This window comes from Phocoena sinus, chromosome 7, assembly GCF_008692025.1.
Source record: "Phocoena sinus isolate mPhoSin1 chromosome 7, mPhoSin1.pri, whole genome shotgun sequence".
NCBI lineage: Eukaryota > Metazoa > Chordata > Mammalia > Artiodactyla > Phocoenidae > Phocoena > Phocoena sinus.
The window spans coordinates 9093609-9111228 of NC_045769.1; the positions used below are offsets into that span (position 1 = coordinate 9093609).

Consider the following 17620-nt stretch of genomic DNA (forward strand, 5'->3'; position numbering starts at 1 on the left):
AAAGGCAAACAAGATAGAAAGCAAAATTCACAATATATGTATTTTAATAACAACATTTAAGACTGCTAATAGACAAATCTTTCATGGTCATTACAAAATTTCACTTTCAATTTTTAACTCCTCAAGTATATTTAAAAAGATATATGGGATATAAGTTTTAAAAATTGCAAAAATATGTATTAATAACTCGGTCTTAAACACAAGAACATACCAAGTATTTGGCCCTGAATTGATCTAAATAATAAAGAAAAATTGAATAGGTACATGTTCTAGCTATAAGACGATATTACAATAAATCAAAATTTTAAAACAAAAAATTTGTTTTAAGAAACAAATCTAACATGCAGTGGTTTAAAAAGTTCATTTTTGGCTTCAGCTCTAACATTGCAAAGACCTTGGAAGTCATCACTCCTATCCTTACAAAAATAAAAAAGCTGAAAAAACTGAAAATCAATGAATTTCAGGCATGTACAGGAAAATTGAGGCCATAAGTCAAACTGTCACCCTAAAAACTGGATTGATAGACAAGTCCAGAGAATCACAGATGAGATCAGCTACCTGGAATGGAAGCCACTAGAGCCATAGACCATAGGAACACTTAAATGGTAAGTTTGATGACTTGCTGGAGGCTGAGTGTGGACTTACATGAGAATAAGAAACTCCTAGGGACCACTGGCTTAGGAGAGCCCCCAATCTTTTGTGGGTTTTACTTCCAGGAACCCCACCAGGTACTCATGGTGAAGAGCCAAGAAAAATCCTCTGCTCTGGCAGAGGGAGAGGGGAAAAGGAAACTTTTTTAAACAGCCCAGAGCATTCTCCATAACAACGGTCTACTCTCTAGAGGAAAGCACTTTGCCCAAGCCTTATCTGACCTAGGGGAAGGTCAGTTACCAAAATCCAGCTCCTTCTAGGCTCTGTCTCATTTAATGGGGTGAGGGAAGGGGAAATAGCTAAGGAATCATTCTAAAATTTACAGTCCAGGAACACAGTTCCACTACAAGATTGAGATTTAATCGTAAGATTAAAGAATGCTTTCTCTCCCCAGTACCCTACCACTACATAATAATTGAGGATTACAGCTGAAAGAGCTGCAAGGCTCTATTTAATGAGCTCTTAGGAAAATCCAAAGAAAATAGGGGACACAAAATGAGAACACTAGAGGAATTTGAAGCCTCTGTCACCTAAAGCCAGAGAAAACATTAAACATGGCCCATCTCCTAGCCAGGTTAACATAAAACTTCACAGGAAACATTTATTTGCCTCAGTTTCTATTATCTGATACATCACATCTGGCTTTCAAAAAAATTACAAGGCATACCAAAAGACAAAAAACAGTCTGAGAGACAAAGCAGTCATCAAAACCAGACTCAGATATGACAGGTTTTCAAATTATCAGACAGGAATTTAGAATAACTATGATTAATTAATATGTTAAGGGCTCTAATGGCAAAAGCAGAACATGCAAGAACATATGGCTAAGTAAGGAAAAAGATGGAAACTCAAAGAAATAATGAAAAGGGAAATGCTAGAAATCAAAAACACTACAACAGAAATGGAGAATGCCTTTGATGGGCTTATCAGTAGATTAGACATGGCTGAAGGAAGAATCAATGAGTTGAAGATATGTCAATAGAAATTACTTAAAATACAAAGAGAAAAAGTATAAGGAGAAAAAAACACAACAGAACACAATATACAAGAATACCAAAAAGAACAGATACACATAAGTGGAATACCAGAAGGAGAAGAAAGAGAAAAGAGAACAGAGGAAATATTAGAAGTAGTAATGGCCAAAAATTTTTCCAAACTTAATAACAGACAACAAACCACAGATTGAAAAACCTCAGCAAACACCAAACTAGATAAATACCAAGTATCTATGAGTCATTTCATATTCAAACTGAAGAAAACCAAAGTCAAAGAGAAAACGTCTCCCCCAAGGAAGAGAGGGGGAGAGGGGTCAGGGAGCCTTACCCTTAGAGAAACAAGGATAACAATTACATCAGATTTCTCATCAGAAACCATGCAAGAGAAAATGTAGATAAAAATTTGAAGTGATAAAATTTAAAAAACCCTCCAATCTGGACTCTTATATCCTTTGAAATTAAGAATTCAGAGCCAGCACCTGGTTAACCATGTTCACTGTTTTCTCAAACAAGCAAAAACTGAGATAATTTATTGCCAGAAGATTTACCACGAAAGAAATGTTAAAAGACGTTCTTCAGGCAGAAGAAAAATGATATGGGTCAGAAACTCATATCTACATGAAGAAAGGAAGAGCATCTGAGAAGGAATAAATGGAATAAAGGAATAGGAATAAATAATTTAAAAATTTTTTTCCTATTCTAAGTTGATCTAAGAAATAGCTGTTTGTTCAAAGTGAAAAGAACAACTATGTGATTGATAGCAAATGGATAAGTGAAATGATAGACAGCAGTGTTAAAAAGGACAGGAGGAAGGAACTGGTGACATTTTGTTGTAAGGTGCATACACTGATCATGAAGCAATATATTGTAATTTAGAGTGGACACGGCTAGTTGTAAATATATATTGCCAACTCTGGGGAAACCAATAAAATGCTTTAAAAGAAGTATAATCAATATACTAAGAGAGATGAGAAAATGGAGTCACAAAATGCTCAATTAAAACCAGAAGGCAGGAAAAGAAAGGAAGAAAAAATAGAAGCAAATACAAGTACAATGAATAGAAAACAGTTACCAATAAAAAAACAGTTACAGTTATAAAAAACAGTTACAAATACGGTAGATTTTAATTCACCATATGAATAATCACTTTAAATGTGAATGGTCTAAATACACCAATGAAAAGACAGAAATTGACAGAGTGAAAAAAAATAACACCCAACTATATGTTGCCTTTAAGAAAGCCACTGTAAAATATATAACACAGATAGGTTAAAAGTGAAGGGCTGAAGATACGCCATGACAACGTTAATCAAAAGAAAGTTGTGGTAGCTATATTAATTTCAGAGAAAGACTTCAGAGCAAGGAAAATTGTCAGAGACAAAGAGGGGCATTGTATAAAAATAAAGGGTCAATTTCTCCAAGAAGATTCAGCAATCCTCAAAGTGTAGGCAACTAACAAAATAGCATCAAAGTACATGAGATAAGAATTGATAAAACTACAAGACGAAACAGACAAATCCATTCTTGTTGTTGGAGAATTCAATAGGCCTTTTTTAGTAATTGGTAGAACAAGCAGGCAGAAAGTCAGTAAGAATACAGTGACCTGAACAGCACCATCAATTAATCTGATTTAACTGACACTTACAGATTATTCTATTCAACAATGACAAAATATACACACCACTCAAGTTCATGTGGAATATTTACCAAAATATACCACATTCTCAGCTGTAAAACTCATCTTAACAAATTAAAAAGAAAAGAAATCAGAAAAACTATGTTCTCAGACCACAATGGAATTAAAGTAGAAATAACAGAAATAGAGTTGGAAAATTCCAAAATACTTAGAGACTAAACAGCATACTTCTAGGATCAAAGAAGAAGTCTCAAGAGAAATCTAAAAATAACTTGGACTAAATTAAAATGACAACACAGCTTAACAAAATTTATGGAACGCAGCACAAAAGTGCTTAGAGAGAAATGTGTAGCATTCAAATGTATGTATCAGAAGAAAGAGCTAAATCAATAATTTAAGCTTCCCTCTGAAGAAACTAGAGAAGAAGGAGAAGTTTAAGCCTAATTCAGGCAGAAGAAAGGAAATAATAAAAATTAGAGTAATAATCAATAAAATTGAAAACAGGAAAACATTAGGAAAAAAATTAATGAAACCCAAAGCTGATTTTTTTTAATCAATAAAATTGATAAACTTCTAGCCAGGCTAACAAAGAAACAAAGAGAAGACAGAAATTGCCAATTTAGTCCCTATTGGTCCCACGAATATTCAATCACTATTAGTCCCACGAACATTAAAAAATAATAAAGAAATAATACTATGGACTACTCTATTCCTACAAATTTGATAAAAGATAAAATGGACAAATTCCTTAAAAGAAACAAACTGGGCTTCCCTGGTGGCGCAGTGGTTGAGAGTCCGCCTGCCGATGTAGGGGACACGGGTTCGTGCCCCGGTCCGGGAAGATCCCACATGCCGTGGAGCGGCTGGGCCCGTGAGCCATGGCTGCTGAGCCTGCGCGTCCGGAGCCTGTGCTCCGCAGCGGGAGAGGCCACAACAGTGAGAGGCCCGCGTACCGAAAAAAAAAAAAAAAGAAACAAACTGCCGAAACTCACACAGAGAGATCAGAGAGATAGATGATCTGAATAGGCCTATATCTATTAAAGGAATTGAATCAAAACTTAACAGCTCTCCAAAAAAGAAAGTACCAGGCCCAGATGGTATCACAAGTGAATTCTACCAAACCATTTCAACTATTATCTCTTCCAGAAAATATAAGCAGAAGTAACACCTCCTAAGTCATTCTATGAGGTCAGCATCACCCCACCCTCACCTCTCAGTGCCTTTCTTTTCCTGACTGGAGGCCAAAGGTTGGCTGGACTTTGAGCTCCACTGGCTCATCTTCCTATCTCTCAGGTACAGGTGGGTAGCAGAGGCGGGACGCACTGTCAGCCTCCAAGAGAAAGGGTGCTGGGCGCTAAGGACCTGCCAGGCTGCACCGCTGCCAGTAGCAATGCCGCTGCCCTCTTGGGGCCCAGCCAGCACCAGAAATAGCCCCAGCTTAGAGGAGTTTTCACACATTTTAATATTGCTTTAATTTTTACCAACAATAATGGATTGATGATTGACAATAATATCTTCTCTTTTTAAAAGACAAATTTCCCTCCTTCTCTAACCAGATGTGTAATACATCCCAGAATAGAAAAAAGCACCTTCTCCCTCCCTGCCTGTTTGCATTCATGCATGTTGAGCCCCATCTACTTTCAGTTCCTCCAATTGGGTGTTCAGAGGTCCTGAGTTGACTCTCAGACTCAGGGCCACACAGATGGGCTCTGACAAAACTGGCCCCCCCACTATCCAGAAACTAGAAAAAGGTTTTACAACAGTTGGGAGTCCCATTTGGATGTAAATTTTTCTGAAAAGACTCTTACCTACAGACCTGTCTTTGGAGGTAGGGATCAAGGAGGTTATGGGGAAATGAGAGGGCTCAGAGGCCACAAGGAATCATCCAGCCTTGTAGCAAGCCCCAGAGGGACCAGGGAATTCCAACAGTGCCCACCCAGCTGCATGGCAGTTACAAGAAAAGAAGAAGGTGATGTGAGTCAGGGTGTCCTTAAGTTTCCACTGCAACGGCTGGCTAATCCACTGCAATTTTTGAAATCTTACTTCCTCACCGTTTATTGATTTGTCATCCATTCTGTTTATATCTATAGAATGAGGCTGGGAAGACAGAAATAATGAGTGTAGATGCTGGACACAGGAGGCCAGGACTAACCTGCAGCTGATGGGAGTACCTGTACTTGCCATCTTCTCCTTAGGCCTAAGATCACTCTTGATTAGATTTTCACTGCCTCTGTCTTTTCCAGGAGCTCTGACAAGAAAGTTTGCCCATTGATGGATCCCTCGGGTGCGGCACCTAAAGGGTAAAAGGAAAGTGAAATAGCTGACCTGTGTGACTGTGGCTGCACCAACACGCTGGTCTTCCCTCCGCCCACTCTCAGCCCCGGGGGGTGGGGTGGGAGGAGGAGCAGGGCCATTTCCTGGCATCCACGGAAGAGAGGGGACCACTTGTTCCCGCAAAGGAAAGGGGGCAGGAAAGTCTCTTGAACTCAAACAGATCAAATTTGCTTTGAGGTGACATGGCATAGTGGCGACGGGGAGGAAGAAAATGCCACGTTTGCTCCTGCGTCTTGCCAAGGTGACTGTAAGACGAAAAAAGAAAAAGGCAGACATTTCAGATCTTCTCTTAGGCCCATGGGCTGGCCAAGCACAGTAGTGAGCCTGGACTGGACGAGTTAGACCCAGTGTTCAGACACAGGACTGGAGAGAGCCGAAATGCTGGGGAAAATATTCTTCAAATTTCTGGAAAGCAACCAGAGGCCAGAAAGAACCCTCCCAATTCCTACAACCAGAAGGAAGTGCAAAGTTTGGGCAGAGAAGCCTGATGTGCAAGTCTAAGTTTTCTTGAATATGTGGGCACTTTACAAATGTAGCCAGGAGTGCTTGGGAAAAAACTGAGCTCCAAATAGTCACTGAAATCTCAAAGAAAGTGACGGGCTTCTCATTAGATGGGGAAAAGTTTGGAACCGAGACTACCTACACCTTAAAGAACAATGTGATGATGCTAGCTAACAAGTGTGTTACATTTATGTTTGCACATAATTTTTTCACTTACACCCAACCCTCATTTTGCAAAGGATTTGAAGCAACTGAGAAAAACACACTACATCAGCATAAAGTTGAAAGATAAAGAAATGGGAGCAAAGCACAAATAAAATAAATAAACAAAACCAGAAGACTAGAAATCCAGGCAGGGCAATGGGTCAAATCAGAGATGAACAGGAGTCAAGGTATCTGTAGAATCCAAGGTCTTGGTCAGGGCCGTGGGCCAAAGTAGGTGATAGCTGGGAAGCCTCAAAGTAGTATGTTTCGAAAGTATGTTCCACTGAATCTGTCTTCTTCTGGCTCATTATAGATGTGCTAGAAAATTTGCATAAATATGTTTGCCAAGTGGAGGGGACAAAAGATTTCTACGCTTCTGCCCTTGTCTGTTCTCTTTCCCCCAAAAAAGTGAACACAAATCTGGCTGGGACAGATTCCAGCACACGATGAGGCCAGTGGGCAGCGTTCGTGTGCCTACAGCTGCTACACACACGTGGGACTGCCTGCCTCTCTCTCTCCCTCACTTTGGTGGGCAAAGAGGCTAGTAAGCTACGTCTCCGTTGGACACCACTGTTCCCAGCTTTGGGGCCTCCGTTGGGCATAACGTCCCCGACAAGGCCTGACACAGAGTAGACCAGCTGACATAAATATGCCAGCTTCTTTGCTTATGAGCACAAGGCCTTTGGTGTTCCTCAGCTGATGGTGGTAAGACTAGGACTTACAGGGTATTGCTGTCAAATTTACAAGAAAATCTTACTTGGCAGTATCCTGCATTAGCCCAGATAACAATAGGAACTGTAGCTTCTGTTTTCCACTGTCTTTTTTTCTCTGTGTTCACTAGAGAACCATTCTCTCTGGGATAAGATCAGGGATGCCTGGGCCAAGCCCACTGAGGAACCATCAGTTGATCCCTGGCTCCTAATGGAGGGGGGGAGTTGTCTCCTTTTTCTTCCGTAAGACCTGAGGGATGAGAAGATTCTGACCTGCCTCCTTGCTCTGTTCTCCCACCCAGATTTAGGTCAAGGAGGTGATAATCTCTGAAGGCGAGTCAGCGCTTTCTTTCCATCTGAAAAATGTCTTTCCACTTCGTTAAGTGTGCTGAGATCTGACACTTGGGATATAGGTGTGAGTTGCAGAGTCCTGATCACAATCCAGTGCTATTAGTTAATTTGCTATTAACTCGCCACAGTCTACCAAACTCCCATCTTTGAGCGCTAGTGGGATGCTCACTACCAGGCCAGATGACCCATCCCAGATGGATGACATTTCTGTGAAGATCTGTTGCCCACAATTCACTCTCTGCTACCCACTTTTTACTCAGTTGGGATTTGGAGGTACAAGTAACCGAAACTGACTCGGACTAACTCAGACAGAAAATCAATTTCTTAGAAGTATATTGGGTAGCTCAAAGAATTTATAAGAAGGCTGGAGGACTGAAAGCAGAAAATAGGCAGTCCAGGCAGAAAGATCCCCAGCCCAGGTCATGGTATGTGGCCATCGATTTGACAAATGTGTTTTTTTCCATTCTGATTAAAAAGGAGGATCAGAAACCATTTTCCTTCTCGCTTGACAGATAAGATTATTCATTTACAGTTTTGTCTTGCGGTTATATTAACTCACCCACCCTTTGTGGTAACATAGTCCCAAGAGATCTGTATCACCTGGACCTCTCAAAGAACATCACATGGATCGGTTATGTTGGTGACATCCTGGTGATCAGACATTATGATGAGCAAAAGAAGCCATGCATCAAAAAGTGCGTGCCGTGTGTTTTCATTTATGTAAAACTTTAATACAGGCAAAACAAATCTGTAGTCATAAAAAAGTGATAGTCATAGATATCATAGACACCATAGATCAGTGAGTGCCTGACGCTGGGTTGGGGAGGAAGCTATCTGCAAAGGGCACAAGGGACCTTTCTGGGGTGATGGAAATGGTCTATATCTTAATTGTGGTTGTAATTATCAGGTTAGCCGAAAACTTCGTTTGGCTTTTTCCTTAAGATGTTATGAAAAAGCCTGAATGAACACTTTGGACAACCCGATACATTTGTTAAAATTCATCAACATGCACACTTAAGTTGAATGCATTTTATACGTCAATAAAATTGAGCTCTTGCCCAATGTAGGTTAGCCTTAGTTTCAAGGATTCTTGGACCCTAGAACTGTTGTTTCCCATCTTTTTTTCTGAGGGATAGGATACCTTATAGGTGTCCTGGAGGGGGAACCCACGGATCGAATACATTTGAGAATCATTGATTTAAATAAAGTTAAACAGATTTCTACATTAAAGGGTTTCTCACAGATCCTACATGCCAACACACATTAGAAATCTTTAATCGGATGTATAGAGGGGGCATTCCCTGCTTCCCTGGAGTGGCTGCCCTAGAGTCTTCTCCTGGCCCTGGTTCTGCCCTAGATCCAGTTTCCACACACTTCCAGCTCCCAACTGCCAGCCTGGCTCCGACACACTTTCCTGCCTGGAGTTCTGCTGTCTACCACTGCATGATATCAGTTTATATTCAGGTTTCCTTTGATTTCAATTTTCTTTGGTAATCATTTTATCCTGACAAAGTACAGGCATTTCTGAGTCACCAAACCTCCCCTTTGTCTTTTTGTTTGTTTTTTTAAGTTTGATGATTTCTAGTAAATGTATTCAGTTGTGTAACAATCACCATCACCACAATTCAGTTTAGGTTCATTTTCATCACCCCAAAAAGTAGAGAAGGAGGACGCGTCCTGGGGAAATAAAAGTGGGTAAGGAGGCCAATAGATGGTGGATTCCCAGTTCCCGGGGACGCTGGGGCTGGACCCTATGCCTCCTCCCCTTTGTACCCACCTCCCCAGGATGAGCCCGATAGGCAGCAACCCCCGCCCCCACCCCCAAATGCCCTGGGAATCTCACGAGTTTCCGGAGGTGGAGGGAGGCTGCAGGCACTGCGTGCGGCCTTGTCTTTAGCTCTGCTCGATCTGCCCAATTACTTTCACTTTCCTTTCCTCAGAAGCCAGGCCCTCACCGTGTGTGGAAAAGCACAGACTTCCTGTTTCGTCCACTGGTATCTCCCTGCCCTTCTCTCAGTCTCCCAGAAGCCATCCCCGGCCAGCCCCTGGACCCAGAAGGGGGCAGGAACAGGTAGCAATCTCAGCGTCCAGGTGGGTTTTCGTCTCGGCTGCGTTATTCACTTTTGGTGATTGGCTTTTACAGTTAAGGCCCTGGCAGCAGCCGCAGGGTGAAACTCAACAGTTTAAACTGTGAGGCTCTTTCTTTGTAAAATAATGTTTTCCAAAGAGGTAGAGAGGGGATATGGGATTTAACAGGAGACTTAAAAAGAAGACGGATGAAGAGGGGGAGCAAATACACAGTTCAGTCCTTTTTTCCCTAAACTCTAGCCTGTTATTGTGGATGGAACTTGAGATTTGCTCTGTACCTTCCTTGTCCATGCAGAGTGATCCTGCACTCTGCCGCCAAAGGGCAACTCATCCATTATTCATTGTACAAGTGACTAGAGGTAGTTGGGAAGCTAGTGGAAAAGAGAAAATAAGGAGAGTACATTTAATTTCCTCTAGAGTGTATTAACTTTTTAATATCTTTTCTTTAAGCACATTCATGATAATTTTCTTGAAATAAATTCCCAGAAGTGGAATTTAGGACTCAAGGGAATACATATTTTAGGGTATTTGGTACCGATTACTAAGTTAACCTCCAGAAAGTTTGGACCTATTTACATCTTCACCAGGACTGTCTATGATCATTGCTATTATTTTTATCGTGACTAATTTGATAGGCAAACGTTATTAAATTATTTTTGTTTGCACTGTTCCGACTACTAGTGACTTACCATGTGTTTTACATATTAATTGTGCATTTGATTCAATTGCCTGTTTATGTCTTTTGCACTGAATGTTTATCTTTACCTATTCATTTCTCAGACCCTTTTACGTAATACAAACCTGAATGCTCATATATGAGACATGGTAAAATGCACTAGTGAGAAATGGGACTTTGGTCAGATGAGCTCTGTCTTGCCACCAGATACCTTGGGCTAGTTGCCTAACCTCTCTGTGCTTCATGTTCATCCTTGGCAATCATAACAGATGAAGAATGAGGGTTATGGAGGATGTTCTATTCCGAACGCTGTAGTATAATTAGTCATCCAGGGCCCCTTCCTCTTCTTAGCATGTGCTCATTCTGGTGTTTTCTGGCTCTGTGCTGATCTTTGCAATATCCTTCCCCTATGCAGATCGTGAACGGTAGATTTCTTTCCCATCTGTTCTCTATCTTCTAGGATTTCATCACAACTCTAGACCCCCTATGGCATCGTCTCTTGTTTTCTAGTACTGTTGTGGATGATTGTTTTATACAATGTATATTTTTTCCTGTTAACCTTAACTATTTGGGAATGAGGAGGAAGAGACAGGGTCGCTCAATCTGCCACTGGGATTAAATCCCTAGAAATAGTCATTAATTAACAGTTCAACTTTTTCTTCGACACAAGGTGAAGTTGGAAAAATGGGATCCATGTTTGTTTTGTTTTTAAAGAAATCTCTAGGTGATCGAAGTTTTTTGTTAATGACTCCCTTTTCTTGACAATTTGTCAAGAATATCATAGGTACATTTTCTTCCTATTATAATTTATCAATATTTTCTCACGGCCTACCAATGGTCAAATATTGTAATGTCGCATGGGCACGGGAAAAGACATGTCTGTTCTGAGATGTGAAATTGATACATAAAATAAATCAGTCAAGTCACCTTTGCTAATCATGCCTTTCACATCCTTCATGTCCTTATTTATGTCAGGCCTGTTTGCGTGTCAGAGATTGTAGGTGGCTTAATAAAGTTTCTAAATATTATCAGGTTTCCATCTTCCTACTCGTCTTTGAGTGTTCCTTTTTGTGTGAGCATTGCTAGTGTATACTTAAACTGAGTCCCGGCAATCTTGGTTAACTCAGCTCAATGTAGCCACAGACCATAGTATTTAAGACTACACGCCTGGAACCAGAAAATTGGAATTCGTCTCTCTCTACCACTTCCAAATTTTGCAACTTAGGGCGAGTTATTAAACCTCTCTCTGTCTCAGCGTCCTTGACAATATAAATAGGTGCAATCCAGACTGAAAGGGTTTTGTGAAGATCAAATAAGTTACTGCATGTGAAACCCTTAAAGGTACACAGTCTGGCATGCAGGAAGCACACGGTAAATAGTAGCTCTATTTAGTACCAGCAGCCCCTTTGGGATTTCAATGTCACATTGTGGGTCACTTTCAGCTTCTGTTGTTGCTGGGCACTGTCACTGCTTCCTATACCCATGAGTCTTTTTGGCAGATGCGGCTTTTCAGACTGCTAAGGGATGCCGTTGGGACCAGGATGCCTGTCTCGAGATGCTGTACAACACGGAGAGCAGCTCCCCTAACTCCTCAAAGTCTTTGCTTCTCTTTTCTTCTTGTGCCTCTTCCGTAGGAGATTCACCATGACCAGGACCTTGAAAGAGGTTCTTCTACAGCACTTTATACATCAGAAGCTGGAGATTGCTTATGCCATAAACAAGCCATTTCCCTTCTTTGAAGGTCTCCGAGACAACTTCTTCATCACCGAGAGACTGTACCAGGTAAGTCACATTGACCGCTTTGCCATGGCAACCCAGCCCCCACCAAGAATGCCGGATCATTGAGGTCTCAAACCACAAGACCCCAGGGCTTTTAGAATTTGGAAGTTCCAGACAAAAATGGTCATTACCAGGGAAAGAAGGTGTCCAGGGTAGGTGACCTCACACCAGATGGCTTAAAACAAGGAAATGTGTTCTCTCACAGTTCTGGAGGCTAGAAGTCCAAACTCAAGGTGTTGACTGGGTTGATTCCTTCTCGAGACTTTCTCCTGTCTTCTGGTGGTGCCAGCAATCCGTGGTAAACCTGGCTCACGGAAACATCACTTAACTCGCTGTTTCCATCTCTACACTGCCTTCTCCTCTCTGTGTCTTCTCCCTTTCTCTTCCCTTACAAGGACACTCGTCCCTGTGATTTAGGGCCCACCGTAATCCAGGATGGTCTCATCCCAAGATCCTTAATTACATCTGCAAAGACCCTTTTTCCAAATAAGGTCACTTTCACAGGTTTCAAGTGGACATATCTTTGGATATGAGAAGGCACCATTCAACCCACTAAGGGTACCATCTCAACGCTTAAGAGCTTGTGACCCACAGTCCATTCTGAGGTGAAGCAAGACAGGCAGTGGGAGATATGGCTATGTGGACAGAAATGGCACTCTTTTCATATAATTTTGGTTGTTTAAAGCGTTTCCTGAGCCCCAAGCCCAGAAAAGTGCTAGCACTGGTAGAACAATCTTCCCCCAGTCTTGGCCTGTTTGGATCCAACCCTTTTTCATATAACTCAGATGTCACTCCTCAGAGAGGGTCCTTGGCCCACTCATCTAATTAAGACCCCCTCATTATTCTTCCCCATAGCAATCCATGCTTTCCCTTCATAACACTGCTATCAATAGGAACTGAGTATTTTTTAAATTTGTGTTTATTATTTAATGCCCGTCTTCTCCACCTGACAGTGCCTCTCCCCCAACACGGGTAGCACCACGCTGGTCTCATCTGTTGCTAGGTACCCTAGGACGAGCTCACTGAGCCTAGTCATTTCTCAATAAGTATTTTGTAGTTGATTCTCTCCTGCCATGTTTCTCCTTTTGGCCAACCTCTCATCAGGAGGACTTCTCTGATTTCCCATTTAGGCCATTTCAAGTCCAAGAGAGACGGAAAGAGAGAGCAGAGGCTGACAAGCAATCCACAGAATTGCCACTTGTGACCAACTCTTAGGTCCATTGCTGGAGAGTCCTGCCCAAAGCCTTGGAGAATTACACAGTAGCAGCCTTTGACTCCACTTTCCTTCCTTAACATTTCTCTCTTCCCTCAAATATACCTAAAATAAGGTTCACAAGAACCTTATTTTCAAGAATGCTGAATTCCTGTGACCATCCATATATATATGAAGCTCCAAAAGTAAACATGTGGAACTGTGATTTCTCTACGTTAGAGAATTTTACTATTGACATTTTGCACTAAATTCCTTCTTAAGAGAGCAGAATCACTTTCTTACAGCTTAGAAAACCACAAGTGTGTAATAAATCTCCATTCCGTTTTATAACCATTTATAATAATCCCTTACTTCGCTTTTAAAGGAATCTCTGGAAGCCTATAGAAATATGGTCCCTGTATCCAGGGTCGTGTACAACATCCTCACTCAACTGGAGAATACGTTTAGTCTGTCATTTCTGGAGACGTTGTTCAGCCGAATAAACCTGAGTGAATACCCCAACTTGATGACGACCCTCAAGAGCTTCAAAAGGGGTATGAGGCTTCTTGAATAACGTTGGGGCTGTAGAAACATGATAGAAGTTGCTACGCTAAAAGTTTGGGCTGGTTTTCTGCCTTGTGGAACATGCACTTGAACTGCCCACTTTCTCTTTGGGAAGAGATGGACCATTCTCTCTCACAAGTGTGACAGGAAAAGCAGCCCCTGGCCCTGGTTCTTTAAGATGAATTTCTAGAGGACACAAACATTTCTGTCTTACCTGTTCTATGAGTTGGGGGGAAATTGTACAATTTAGCCTACTGGACAGTCTCTAGGGAAGGGAATGCATAAAGTGACAGAGACCAAGTCTGGCAGAAAGACAAGGAGAGCTAGAGAGGAAGAGAAATGGATAGGGATGGATAATAATAAGTATCTTTTTTTTTGAAGTATGGTTGATATACAATGTTGTGTTAGCCTCAGGTGTACAGCAAAGTGACTCAGAGATATATATATATATATATATATATATATATATATATATATATATATTCTTTTTCAGATTCTTTTCCATTATAGATTGTTGTAAGATATTGAGTATAGTTCCCTGTGCTACACAGTAGGTCCTTGTTGTTGGTTTGTTTTGGTTTGGTTTTTGTTTGTTTGTTTGTTTTTTGAGTGCTTACTATGTGCCAGGCATTATCCTAGGCACTTTATATGATTATCTTATGTTATCTTTAAAACAATCCTTGAAATCATTATTATCCCCACACGACACATAAGGAAATTAAGGCTCAGAAGAACTTTCCCAAAGTTACTTGTCTGTTAAGTGCAGAGCCAAGAGTCCTACTTGGGTCTCCTAATCAGGTTCCAAGATTATGGTCACTATTTTAAACTAGGACAGCTGGAGGACAGATTGTAAAGCTAGAGGAGGGAAGAAAGGTAGCTAAAGAGGAAGGAAGGGGAACTGTGGACATAGAGATAGAAAGAGAGAGTATGAGAAAGAAGTAGAGAATGAAGTTCCTTGAGGAAAGAGAAAGAGCTGAATAAGTAAAGGAGTATAAAAAGAGCAGTGACATTGCTGGGAAGAAAGTAGCAAGAGTAAGAGGAGCAGGCAGTAAAATCACTTAGTTGAGTCAAAGTACGTGGTTCATTTATCCGAGAACAACAAGGGAAGGACCAGGAGATCACACTGCATTGTGACATTCTTATTAGTGGAGTCACCACTGTTGATGGCTCTTCATCTGGTCTTTGATATTTTCCCATTAAGAGGCTCCTCCTCAAAGGGAGAAATGATTCCTTGAGCTAAGGGAGCAGCAAAAGAGAAGGCACAGCTGCACGTGGGCCTGAGCTCTTGGCAGGATCAGGGCAGTGCTGGGAGAAATATGTGCTCAAAGGCCAGGCTAAGTAAATCTAAGAGTCAGAGGGACCCACACACTGATATGTACCTCCAACCCACCCCACACCCCTGGCCTGGCTGAGTTCAAGCATCTTTCTGGATCCAACTCTGCGATTTTGCTCTAGGACCCTCTCCAAAATCTGGCCTTACTTTCCTCTTTTTGTTCACTGCTTGAGACAACTTTACTTCTGAAATAAATAGAGTAGAATCATAAAAGAAACCCGACCCTGGCCTTGCAGGGGAATGGCATGCAGAAAGCCCAGGGCCTGGGGTATTGGGGATGGGAGAGAAGTTTGGTGTGGCCAGATCACAGGGTGCAAGGTGAGAAGACATGGAAACCGAGTCTGCAGAAATGAGCAGAAACCAGAATATAGAGGTCCTGATACACTGTGCGAAGGAATTTATATTGTCTCTTATTTGCTCCAGGGAGGTGTGAGATATTTATTTCTTAAAACAAGGATGACATTTAACATTATAACATTGTACGTAATTGTCTAAATTCTGAAGCCAAAACTAAAGAAAATAAATCCCTGGGTACAAAGTCAATCTCAACTTCATGTGTGAAACCACTCTGGTATGAGATCAGAGGTTAGAAGCAGGTGTTATAGCACTAAATGTTCAAATTGAAGAAAGAAAATCTAAAGGGGCCACAAATGGTCGATGATGATGATGACTCAGTTCTGCGCACCTGTGAGAGAGTGACAGACTCCATGCCCTTGTCCTATTGAATGTCAAGTATAAAGAAATCCCCTTCTCCAAATAATTCCGAGGTACTAATGTGTGATCCTTCGCCAATCCCAGTTGTCACTTCCAACAGAGGGTGGGGCAGAATCACAACGATTCCTCTAGAAGCCGCAGCCAACCCAGCAGGAAGGAGCTCCGTCTGGGCACTGCTGCCGCTGCCCACCTGCCAACACCCCCCATCGAGCCGCCCACCCTGCTCACCCAGTGTCAGCGAGCCCGGAGCACCTGCCCAGCCCAGCGCTGAGATCCTGCACGAGCATCCCAGCCCTGCTGACCTCACCGTGGCTCTCCCCGGAATCATCCAGGAAGGAAGGCTCACTCCAGGTGAGAAACAGACCCTGTCCAACACCTGTGCAGCCCCAGCCTAGGGTGCCTGTGGCCCTAGAACCTCAGGGTCCTGTCTTTTTGATCTACTCCTTCCCATGCATGCACCACCATACACAGCTCTTTCCAAGAAGGATGTGGGCACTGCCAGGGGCCTGGGTAAGCCCCAGAACCCAGAACACCTGCTTCTCATCCCTTGAACAGCCCAACCCTCTGCCCTTTGGCCCTTGGTACTCTGCCTGCCCCTGACATTTTTTCCACTCTCCTCCCTGACACCCTGTCCCTGTAACCTGTGATTTTTCTTCTTGTCTTCAATGACCAATGACAACTTGATATCCCAAATAAGTGATGAAAATTCACAAGAGACGCCCAAGCTACCCCATTCCTGTTCAGGCAGTGTTGCTTGGGGCCGACTTGCCCAGCTCAAGGTGGCTGTGAAGGGAGGACACACACCTACAAGCCAAGAGGGCTGTGGCAGGAGCCCCAGGAAAAAGAACTGGGAGTGACAAGGAAAAAAACGAGAGGGGGGCCGACGCACGGCTCAGGACCTCTTGTCAGGGATGCCATCACAGCCACTTTGATGCTATCACGTCCAAGAGCCCTGTCAAACCAACACTCAAAACACACTGTTCTGAACTGGAAAGTAACTTGTGCAACACACCCACCCTCAGTGCTTACTGACTGCTCACCCTCTGATTACAGGGACCTTTCAGTTTCAACCATATTCATTTTTATATGGTTTGGAGGTTATCAAAATTATTAGAAAAGATGATAAAATGTTTAAAGGTTGCTGGACCTGATTAGCTTCTAAAATTGTGTCATTTATCTCCCCCAACCATCAGGATAAAGGACTTTGATTACATTAAATGTAAATGTGGAATATTATTGGCCGCTGTCAAAAATGGTATCATGGGTTCTGAGCTCTCCAATACGGAGAATAAAGGGCCCTATTTGGTCCGGATGTTTTCTCCACCCATCTAAAAAGTACCATCCAAATAAGGTTAGCATAACCAGAAGCCAGTAACAATGAAAGAGTCCATCCTCTAGATTTTCAAAGGAAAAAAAAAGTGCCTGTGTTATTAAATTAGTAAGTGACTGAAAGGAAATGATTGGGGAATTCCCTGGCAGTCCAGTGGTTAAGACTTGGCACTTTCACTGCAATGGGCCCAGGTTCGATCCCTTTTGGGGGAACTAAGATTCTGCAAGCCACACAACACAACCAAAAAAGAAAAAAAAGAAAGGAAATAATTGTTCCCTGTCCCCCTCTACCCCACCCTCGAGGGACCTTGGTGCTTGGTTGGCCCAACATTGTTACCTGCTGGAAGAGATTGTTCTTGTTCCTCCCACTTCTGGTTCCTGCTCTTGGGTCCTCGGATCTGAAATTCCTTTTCTTCCTCTGCTCAGTGTCCAGTGACAACCTGATCCCCCAAATAAAAGATAAGGAAGACACTCAAGAGATGTCCTGCGCTCCATCAGGCCCCGTGCCAGGTAATCTTGATTTGGACAACTTAGGCTCGTGTTAGCTTTCGCATCTACCACGA

At 42.2% G+C, this 17620-nt stretch overlaps 2 protein-coding genes across 23 annotated transcripts in view; one reads left to right on the plus strand and one right to left on the minus strand.

Annotated features, from left to right (window-relative positions):
* The window catches only part of LOC116756319 (nuclear body protein SP140-like), an 87828-nt gene that overhangs the window by 67074 nt on the left and 3134 nt on the right, over positions 1-17620 (minus strand). For 3 of the 20 annotated variants that reach the window (XM_032636603.1, XM_032636600.1, XM_032636591.1), the window contains 2 exons: positions 17395-17497; positions 5435-5575 (listed from right to left, as the gene is read on the minus strand). In XM_032636603.1, the coding sequence (XP_032492494.1) occupies positions 5435-5466 (32 nt within the window). In that variant the 5' untranslated portion in view covers positions 5467-5575; positions 17395-17497. Of the gene's footprint in view, positions 1-4492; positions 4690-5434; positions 5576-5607; positions 5780-7945; positions 8031-9225; positions 9391-17394; positions 17498-17620 lie in introns of those variants that run through there. The other 17 variants (XM_032636602.1, XM_032636598.1, XM_032636604.1 and 14 more) reach the window with 13 other exon arrangements.
* Positions 9237-17620, plus strand: part of SP110 (SP110 nuclear body protein) — a 42040-nt gene continuing 33656 nt past the window's right edge. For all 3 annotated transcript variants that reach the window (XR_004350628.1, XM_032636606.1, XM_032636607.1), the window contains exons 1-5: positions 9237-9473; positions 11781-11928; positions 13503-13671; positions 15813-16079; positions 17484-17567. Coding sequence is in view for 2 of the 3 variants with exons in the window: in XM_032636606.1 (XP_032492497.1) it covers positions 11791-11928; positions 13503-13671; positions 15813-16079; positions 17484-17567 (658 nt within the window). In the remaining variant the exon portion in view is untranslated. The remainder of the gene's footprint in view (positions 9474-11780; positions 11929-13502; positions 13672-15812; positions 16080-17483; positions 17568-17620) is intronic.